At 48.5% G+C, this 10,886-nt stretch overlaps 1 protein-coding gene across 1 annotated transcript; it reads left to right on the top strand.

The window, feature by feature from the left end:
• The first annotated feature begins 1,194 nt into the window (after nt 1-1,194).
• Nucleotides 1,195-6,707, top strand: LOC121386578 (extensin-like). The gene is made up of 2 exons (XM_041517527.1): nt 1,195-1,260; nt 3,708-6,707. Exons 1-2 carry the CDS (start codon nt 1,195-1,197, stop codon nt 6,705-6,707), a joined length of 3,066 nt encoding a protein of 1,021 aa, XP_041373461.1.
• Nucleotides 6,708-10,886: the final 4,179 nt, after the last annotated feature.

Below are 10,886 nucleotides of genomic sequence, written 5' to 3' on the forward strand. Positions count from 1 at the left end.
GGGAACAACGCTAAAAACGCATTATCCGGTAAATCGCGCACACGCAACCACTTGGCGAAATAACACTTTGCACGTGCATTTCCTGATACCCGGGCACACTCAGAACACGCGGGTGGCAATGAGTATCTCACTCCTACACGATGCCTCGGTTGAACAACGCCGATCGGAATCAAGCCATTGGCTTGTTGAATGTCGGAAACTCGCAATTGCGGGTAGCACAACGGTTCCACGTGCACCCGTCAACCATTAATCGGCTCCTCAACCGATATCAGACGACAGGGACCGTCAATGACCGCCGTCGTTCGGGCACACCACGCGTAACGACCAATAGACAGGACCGGAACATACGGTTGCGGCACCTGCGCAATCGGTTTTTGACAGCCGCAAGCACTGCCAGGACTGAAGAGGGAACCAGGGGACGACTCATCAGCGCCCGAACTGTCCGGAGACGTCTTGCCGCAGCACGACTGCATTGCGACCAACCCTACCGTGGCCTTATCCTCCTGCACAGACATCGTCAAGCAAGACTCTTATGGGCCAGGAATGGTGGGCATTTGCGACCCAGGAGATGGCGAGATGTCATCTTCTCGGATGAATCGAGATTTAACGTGAGTGTCACGGACAGACGTCGTTGCATTTACCGCCGTCGTGGAGAACGTGTCGCGCAGGCCTGTGTTCTGGAGAGGGACCGCTACGGGGGCGGCGGAGTCATGGTTTGGGGCGCCATCAATGCTGACTTCCGGTCCGAACTCGTGGTGGTACAGGGAAACCTTAATGCGCAACACTACGTCGACAACATCCTGCGGCCGGTCCTCCTCCCATGGATGAGACGGCATGGCGGAAACAGGCTCGTCTTCCAGCAAGACAACGCTCGGCCGCACACTGCCAGGCGTACACAGGCGTTTCTTCGTGCCCACCATGTCACTGTGTTGGACTGGCCAGCAGTTTCCCCGGACATGAACCCAATAGAGCACATGTGGGACGAGCTGGGACGTCGTGTTCAAAACCAACAGAATCCACCACAGAACTTCGCTGAGCTGCAGCAGGCATTGCAGCATCACTGGGCAGCCATCCCACGACGTGTGGTGAGGCGCCTGTGCATGTCCATGCCTAGGAGGCTGCAGGCGTGCATCGCAGCATATGGAGGTCACACGAAATACTGACCCCCATGACGTTGACATCGCCAGAGACGTTATGTGCGATTCACTGTTGGCGGCTGACAGTACCAGTCAGATGGGCCAGTGGTTGGTCTCACTGGTGGTATCAGTTTCATTTTTGTGGGATCTCGCATAATAAAATAAACCATGATCATTTCCGAGATTGCGTTTTTATTGCCACCTAGTATATATATAAACAAAAATACATAACCACATGTAAAATAAATATATAAACTGTAATGTTATAAAGTTGAAATTGTAGCACTGTGAAAATACCCCTAAAAGATGACTAGAACTCGTCTCTGTAACCGTTACTTCTCAGACGTACCTGCGTTTTTAAAAATACGAAAAATGCATTTTGTGGTATGTACGGAAATAGGTACTCTGAGATATACAATCCCTGTAATATTTGATTTCTGTGATAGAAAACTAGGGGTGACTATTGCGGTCAGTTTTACTATTGCAATAGTATTGCGATAGGTAAAATACTAATGTGATAGTATCGCAATAGTGATAGTACTGCTATAATGGTGAAAAATATATCGTAGTGGTTAAAACTAGAGTGTCCCATTAATCCACACCTGTGACGTCACACTATTGTTCTAGGTGTAGATTATTGTTAAAACTAGAGTCTGTCCCATTAATCCACACCTGGGACGTCACACTATTGTTCTAGGTGTAGATTATTGTTAAAACTAGAGTCTGTCCCATTAATCCACACCTGTGACGTCACACTATTGTTCTAGGTGTAGATTATTGTTAAAACTAGAGTCTGTCCCATTCAATCTAATTAAAATTAGCTCCACAATTACATGTGGATCTAACACCAGCCAGATGGAGCTCATGTCCACCAATCAAAACCTTACTTGCAGAATCCTGCCAGTGATTTAAAAATAACAACACTGCGTAGTCCCCAATGTCCAGGTAACATTTCGTCTGTAAATAATAATTTAAATATTGACCAATCACACTTCGCCTTTTATAACGTTATTTGGGAGCATACAAATTCTAAAAATATCGGGCGAGTCTATTTTAGTGGCCGCAGTACAGCGAACCATACCAATACGTACGGGGTGGGTTATCAGTCTTCAATTTTACATTAAAAATTATTTATTTATTTATAAAATTAAAAAAAACTAAATCAGTCTTCAGTTTTACATTACAAATTGTTTATTTTATAAAATAAAACATGTTTTAAGGCATTCGTAATTCACACGAAACATGTCGTATACCCTCAGGATAATTCGGAATGTTTTCAAATTATTTTTAAATCACTGGCAGGATTCTGCAAGTAAGGTTTTGATTGGTGGACATGAGCTCCAACTGGCTGTCTTTAGATCGACATGTAATAGTGGAGCTAATTTTAATTAGATTGTGTCCCATTAATACACATGTGTCGTCACACTATTGTTCTAGGTGTAGATTATTGTTCAATATCAAGACCTATGAAATAATACAATTTGAACGTTTTATGCCTTCAGGCCAGGCATTCGAACCCACTAGTGACAGAACTTATTGAACGCTTTAGGACGCCAAACATCATCAAATAAATATGCAATGTAAACCTTATAAACCTGATACTACTGATATACTAGTGATAGAAATGTATTCTGGCGGAACACAGCGAAGATTGTCGGAAATGAAATCGGAAATCTGAGGTTAACACTTTATGTCAGCTATCCACTGCTGAGGATTTCGTGACCAAATCGCTCAGGTCCGAAAAGATCGTATGGTTTTGGGTTTTTAGTTCACGATCCTGACAAAAGTGAATATCTTGAAAACAATAAATGATATCACGCCAGGAACGGACATTTTAACAGGCAGGACGTCCTAACACGTCGAATTATCAGATACGGGTTATCAGGTCACAGGAGGGTTGGTTCATGCTAGCAACGAAGCTGATAACAGGCAGTGACGTCATAGCACTTCGAATTATCAGATACGGGTTATCAGGTCACAGGAGGGTTGATTCATGCTAGCAACGAAGCTGATAACAGGCAGTGATGTCATAGCACTTCGAATTATCAGACACGGGTTATCAGGTCACAGGAGGGTTGGTTCATGCTAGCAACGAAGCTGATAACAGGCAGTGACGTCATAACACTTCGAATTATCAGACACGGGTTATCAGGTCACAGGAGGGTTGGTTCATGCTAGCAACGAAGCTGATAACAGGCAGAGACGTCATACCACTTCCAATTATCAGATACGGGTTATAAGGTCACGGGAAGCATGGTCCCATGATAACACAAACTACGGACAAATGTATGTTTTCAGTTTGGCATTCTTTGCAAGATTACCGTGAACAGTTAGATTGCTTTTCAATACTGTAGTTGTCTTTTTGCACATTGTATCCCTCTCTGAATACTGGTGTCACGAGTCAGTAATTTTGAAAAGGATTTAATAAGACGTTTAACTTTAACAAAATGTAATTTTTTTTTTATACATACATAAATTCAATATTACTAAATCCCCACCCTTTTCCAACTAAATATAATGTCCTTCGCTGTTCTTCAACTGTATCTCTAATACTTCCTCTGGTGTCTCTAGTACGAATACCCACGCACCCCACACACACTCATACACACGATCCCCAAGCCAGACAAGAAACCGCCCGATTCCGCCCAGGAGCAGCCCGCCACCCCGCTCCAACCACCACGTCCGGCAATACACCACAAGGCAAAGCTCAGGAACAGCCCGCCACCCCACCACCCCGCTCCAACCACCACGTCCGTCAATACACCACAAGGCCAAGCTCAGGAACAGCCCGCCACCCCACCACCCTGCTCCAACCACCACGTCCGCCAATACACCACAAGGCCAAGCTCAGGAGCAGCCCGCCACCCCGCTCCAACCACCACGTCCGCCAATACACCACAAGGCCAAGCTCAGGAGCAGCCCGCCACCCCGCTCCAACCACCACGTCCGCCAATACACAACAAGGCCAAGCTCAGAAGCAGCCCGCCACCCAGCACCAAGCACCACGTCCGCCAATACACCACAAGGCCAAGCTCAGGAGCAGCCCGCCACCCCGCTCCAACCACCACGTCCGCCAATACACCACAAGGCCAAGCTCAGGAGCAGCCCGCCACCCCGCTCCAACCACCACGTCCGCCAATACACCACAAGGCCAAGCTCAGGAGCAGCCCGCCACCCCGCACCAACCACCACGTCCGCCAATACACCACAAGGCCAAGCTCAGGAGCAGCCCGCCACCCCGCTCCAACCACCACGTCCGCCAATACACCACAAGGCCAAGCTCAGGAGCAGCCCGCCACCCCGCTCCAACCACCACGTCCGCCAATACACCACAAGGCCAAGCTCAGGAGCAGCCCGCCACCCCGCTACATCCACCACGTCCGCCAATACACCACAAGGTCAAGCTCAGGAGCAGCCCGCCACCCCGCTCCAACCACCACGTCCGCCAATACACCACAAGCCCAAGCTCAGGAGCAGCCCGCCACCCCGCTCCAACCACCACGTCCGCCAATACACCACAAGGCCAAGCTCAGGAGCAGCCCGCCACCCCGCTACAACCACCACGTCCGCCAATACACCACAAGGTCAAGCTCAGGAGCAGCCCGCCACCCCGCTCCAACCACCACGTCCGCCAATACACCACAAGGCCAAGCTCAGGAACTGCCCGCCACCCCGCTCCAACCACCACGTCCGCCAATACACCACAAGGTCAAGCTCAGGAACTGCCCGCCACCCCGCTCCAACCACCACGTCCGCCAATACACCACAAGGCCAAGCTCAGGAGCAGCCCGCCACCCCGCTCCAACCACCACGTCCGCCAATACACCACAAGGCCAAGCTCAGGAGCAGCCCGCCACCCCGCTCCAACCACCACGTCCGCCAATACACCACAAGGCCAAGCTCAGGAGCAGCCCGCCACCCCGCACCAACCACCACGTCCGCCAATACACCACAAGGCCAAGCTCAGGAGCAGCCCGCCACCCCGCTCCAACCACCACGTCCGCCAATACACCACAAGGCCAAGCTCAGGAGCAGCCCGCCACCCCGCTCCAACCACCACGTCCGCCAATACACCACAAGGCCAAGCTCAGGAGCAGCCCGCCATCCCGCTACATCCACCACGTCCGCCAATACACCACAAGGTCAAGCTCAGGAGCAGCCCGCCACCCCGCTCCAACCACCACGTCCGCCAATACACCACAAGCCCAAGCTCAGGAGCAGCCCGCCACCCCGCTCCAACCACCACGTCCGCCAATACACCACAAGGCCAAGCTCAGGAGCAGCCCGCCACCCCGCTACAACCACCACGTCCGCCAATACACCACAAGGCCAAGCTCAGGAGCAGCCCGCCACCCCGCACCAACCACCACGTCCGCCAATACACCACAAGGCCAAGCTCAGGAGCAGCCCGCCACCCCGCTCCAACCACCACGTCCGCCAATACACCACAAGGCCAAGCTCAGGAACTGCCCGCCACCCCGCTCCAACCACCACGTCCGCCAATACACCACAAGGTCAAGCTCAGGAACTGCCCGCCACCCCGCTCCAACCACCACGTCCGCCAATACACCACAAGGCCAAGCTCAGGAGCAGCCCGCCACCCCGCTCCAACCACCACGTCCGCCAATACACCACAAGGCCAAGCTCAGGAGCAGCCCGCCACCCCGCTCCAACCACCACGTCCGCCAATACACCACAAGGCCAAGCTCAGGAGCAGCCCGCCACCCCGCACCAACCACCACGTCCGCCAATACACCACAAGGCCAAGCTCAGGAGCAGCCCGCCACCCCGCTCCAACCACCACGTCCGCCAATACACCACAAGGCCAAGCTCAGGAGCAGCCCGCCACCCCGCTCCAACCACCACGTCCGCCAATACACCACAAGGCCAAGCTCAGGAGCAGCCCGCCATCCCGCTACATCCACCACGTCCGCCAATACACCACAAGGTCAAGCTCAGGAGCAGCCCGCCACCCCGCTCCAACCACCACGTCCGCCAATACACCACAAGCCCAAGCTCAGGAGCAGCCCGCCACCCCGCTCCAACCACCACGTCCGCCAATACACCACAAGGCCAAGCTCAGGAGCAGCCCGCCACCCCGCTACAACCACCACGTCCGCCAATACACCACAAGGCCAAGCTCAGGAGCAGCCCGCCACCCCGCACCAACCACCACGTCCGCCAATACACCACAAGGCCAAGCTCAGGAGCAGCCCGCCACCCCGCACCAACCACCACGTCCGCCAATACACCACAAGGCCAAGCTCAGGAGCAGCCCGCCACCCCGCTCCAACCACCACGTCCGCCAATACACCACAAGGCCAAGCTCAGGAGCAGCCCGCCACCCCGCTCCAACCACCACGTCCGCCAATACACCACAAGGCCAAGCTCAGGAGCAGCCCGCCATCCCGCTACATCCACCACGTCCGCCAATACACCACAAGGTCAAGCTCAGGAGCAGCCCGCCACCCCGCTCCAACCACCACGTCCGCCAATACACCACAAGGCCAAGCTCAGGAGCAGCCCGCCACCCCGCTCCAACCACCACGTCCGCCAATACACCACCTATGACCCAAATGGAAATTCTATGACCCGTACGAACCCTATATATCTGGCCACTAAATTACTTCAAATTATTTATATTAGTCCGCTATGTTAAAAAACATCATACCATTGGCAAATATATTCCTTTGTTTCACTGAATCATATTGCGCAACCGCCAACTGTTGGTCAGACTAGGGAAGCAATTAACAGTTCCAGCAACTCGTGGCAGCAGAGAGCGCGCACATGAAAGGGTGGAATTTCAGACACCGATGACTTAAACGTCTTGCTGATTGTGGAGTGACTCGACATGTGAAAACATTTGGTAGTCCGGCGGACTACCGGGGTTAGACAACTGGTAGTCCGAGTGAGAAATCGGTAGCCAAAACACCTCGGGCTACCGCTAAGTTCGAGCCCTGCTAAACTAGCCAAACCGTTGCTTTAAAATTTCAGTTTGCACAGTATTCAATACAAAACCTCAACTTTAATGTCACTTTTTTCAGTTCGACTGATTTTATGATTTAAAAAGGGGGTTTCAAATAGGATATGGTTCTCTTGAGAGGAAGTCAAAACGACCAGTATGGTAAGTGTATGCAGGATGGTGTGCTACATCATGTTTCAGTGGAGGTTATCTTTGGAAAGTGTGTGTGGGTCACTAGAGGTCATTAAAGGTCAAGGTTATTGTTCTACTTGAGAGGAAGTCAAAGTGACCACTATAGTTACTGTATGCAGGATGATGTGCTACATCATGTTTCAGTGGAGGTTATCTTTGGAAAGTGTGTGTGGGTCACTAGAGGTCATTAAAGGTCAAGGTTATTGTTCTACTTGAGAGGAAGTCAAAGTGACCACTATAGTTACTGTATGCAGGATGGTGTGCTGCATCATGTTTCAGTGGAGGTTATCTTTGGAAAGTGTGTGTGGGTAACCAGAGGTCATTAAAGGTCAAGGTTATTGTTCTACTTGAGAGGAAGTCAAAGTGACCACTATAGTTACTGTATGCAGGATGGTGTGCTACATCATGTTTCAGTGGAGGTTATCTTTGGAAAGTGTGTGTGGGTCACTAGAGGTCATTAAAGGTCAAGGTTATTGTTCTACTTGAGAGGAAGTCAAAGTGACCACTATAGTTACTGTATGCAGAATGGTGTGCTGCATCATGTTTCAGTGGAGGTTATCTTTGGAAAGTGTGTGTGGGTCACTAGAGGTCATTAAAGGTCAAGGTTATTGTTCTACTTGAGAGGAAGTCAAAGTGACCACTATAGTTACTGTATGCAGGATGGTGTGCTACATCATGTTTCAGTGGAGGTTATCTTTGGAAAGTGTGTGTGGGTAACCAGAGGTCATTAAAGGTCAAGGAGTAAAATCTTTTTCTTCAGAAAACATTACATTTTACTTTTTTTCATAAATATTATCTTCCTAGTCATACCTGTTGTAATGGATTACTTATAAACACAAACAACGCATTCACTTAGACAAACTACTGCATATTCTTCAATACAAAATAATAACTTTAACATTCATTTTCAATTCGACTAATTTCGTTTAATCCAAAAAGGTGGTTTAATTTAGGATTTAGTTCTACCAAAGACAGAGAGTCAAAGCTACCACCATGGTTATTCCATATCGGATACTGTGCTGCATCATATTCTAGTGGAAGTCAGCTTTGAAAAGAGTGGAAGGTCACCAAGTTTAAGGTATAAATTTCAAAACTACCCTGTAAATTTTAATTTTCTTCAAAAATGTTATCTTCGCAGTAATAGTCTTTAAAAGGGATTACTTTAAACACATACAGTACACTTCTTCAAAAATGTTATCTTCGCAGTAACAGTCTTTAAAAGGGATTACTTTAAACACATACAGTACACTTCTTCAAAAATGTTATCTTCGCAGTAACAGTCTTTAAAAGGGATTACTTTAAACACATACAGTACACTTCTTCAAAAATGTTATCTTCGCAGTAACAGTCTTTAAAAGGGATTACTTTAAACACATACAGTACACTGAAATGGCCAAAATTAGTACTTGAAAATGTCAATTTTGCATGTTAGTCAATACAAAAATCTAAAAAAGTCATTTTTCTCAGGTTGGCCGACTTTTTGTATCCTATCATACACTTTATCACATAATCAAATTTAATACAATGTGAGCTAAAACAAAGACAAGTTTACAGCATTGTGGATAATCTTACAAACATATTGGGATATTTTAATTACGTTTAGGAGGTGCAAAGTGACTACAGTATATGGGATCAATATCTGTCGAAATGAGACATTGCGGGTTTGTTATAATAGCACACTGTTTGGTATACAGATATAGTTTAACACTTTAAACACTATTGAATATATAAAAACTCCTAAAATTAAAAAAATAGCTGTCATTTTAAAGATAGCCGCTGAAGGAAGCAAAGTGGATACCGCCCTGCACCGAGATGAGTGGGAAACCTGTTGAATCTTCCTCGTGATGGGGATTGGGACTTGTAATTGTTCCCCATGAATGAGATATTTTGCGTTGATTACATGCCTACCCTATGTAGACACCGACTGTCGCTACTTACTAATTGAATGATTTAGAGAGATCTTCGGATTGGTCCTTTCGAGGCAGGTGACTGCCCCTGTGATGGCTGAGAGAGATCTTCGGATTGGCAGGCGACTGCCCCTGTGATGGCTGAGAGGGATCTTCGGATTGGCAGGCGACTGCCCCTGTGATGGCTGAGAGAGATCTTCGGATTGGCAGGCGACTGCCCCTGTGATGGCTGAGAAGTCCAACTTGATCGCATAAAGGAAATAAAGGTCGTAACCTGGTTTTCATAGGTCAGATAAGCGGAATGACCATTAAAGAGACTGCAAGACACACCGATTGTCCGCCGAGTGAAAGAGCTGATATCTTCTCAGAATTCTTTATGCAGGGTACCTGACTCGTCATAGCGCCTCGGGAGGAGGTTTTTTCCACTGTTTCCAGTTGTAGCAATGGCCGTACTAACCATACTATAGCTATCTACATACACCATGGTAGCTAGTGGATAATCTAACGAACTACCGGTCACGAACCTCCACCGTTTTGGAAAACGAGAGGGGGCATTATGGTCAGAGCCATCCACAGTGTTTTTCCCCAGACTGTTTGGGCTAGACCTCTGCCAGGCTTACAGTATCCGGTCGTCTGTGTCAACACTACGTTCCACCACGAAATATTATAATAAATTGCGCAAAAAAAATTCCAACACTAGGCGGTGGACCACTCGGCTCTAGAGTCAATGATGAGCAAATCCAGCGAGGTGAATTAATGTAAATTGCACGATACATTGAGCATCCATACACTGAACACACATTCAAACCTCGAATCACTCCTGGGGCCACGTCTGACTGAAAGTCGGCTGAACAGTAAGTTAAGATCAAGAGATCGCCGACACACTTGGCTCATCCACGGCGTAACCTTCCCTTGGTGGCCTGAAGTGGGGGGGGGGGGGGGGGGGGGGGGGGGGGGGGGGGGGGGGGGGGCGGGACGTAGCCCAGTGGTAAAGCGCTCGCTCGATGCGCGGTCGGTGTGGGGTCGATCCCTGTCAGTGGGCCCACTGGTCTATTTCTCGTTACAGCCAGTGCGCCACGACTGGTATATCAAAGGCCGTGGTATGTGCTACCATATCTGTGGAATGGTGCATTATAAAAGATCCATTGCTGCTAATCGAAAAGAGTAGCCACTGAAGTGGCGACAACGTGTTTCCTCTCTCAATATATGTGTGGTCCATAACCATATGTCTGATGCTTAATAACCGTAAACGAGTGTGTCGTTAAATAAAACATTTCTTTCTTTCTTTCTCTCTTGGGAGTCACCATTAGGTCCTCTTCCATGGTGGGTGTCAGGCCTTTATACTGGCGCAGAACTAATCGGCTCCAAGCGTCCTAAGAATCGGATTGTTTGAGAATGCAGCCTAGTGGATGGTAAACTTCAACAAAGGCTAAATACTGTCGTGAGCAGACGAGTACCATAAGGAAAAGTTGAAAATAAATTCATATTCAAAGTAATAAAACAAAATATAGCTGTCATCTTTTTAATTTTAGAAGTTACGATATTTTCAATAATGCTTAATATAGTAGTAGACTGTATTTACATGTCTATATCCTTTCAAAATGCAGGCACATGTTAAACTATATCTATATATCAAATGGTGTGCTATTTTACTTTAACAAACACGACATTTCTCACGACTTAAATACA

Source organism: Gigantopelta aegis, chromosome 12, assembly GCF_016097555.1.
Source record: "Gigantopelta aegis isolate Gae_Host chromosome 12, Gae_host_genome, whole genome shotgun sequence".
Classification (NCBI taxonomy): domain Eukaryota; kingdom Metazoa; phylum Mollusca; class Gastropoda; order Neomphalida; family Peltospiridae; genus Gigantopelta; species Gigantopelta aegis.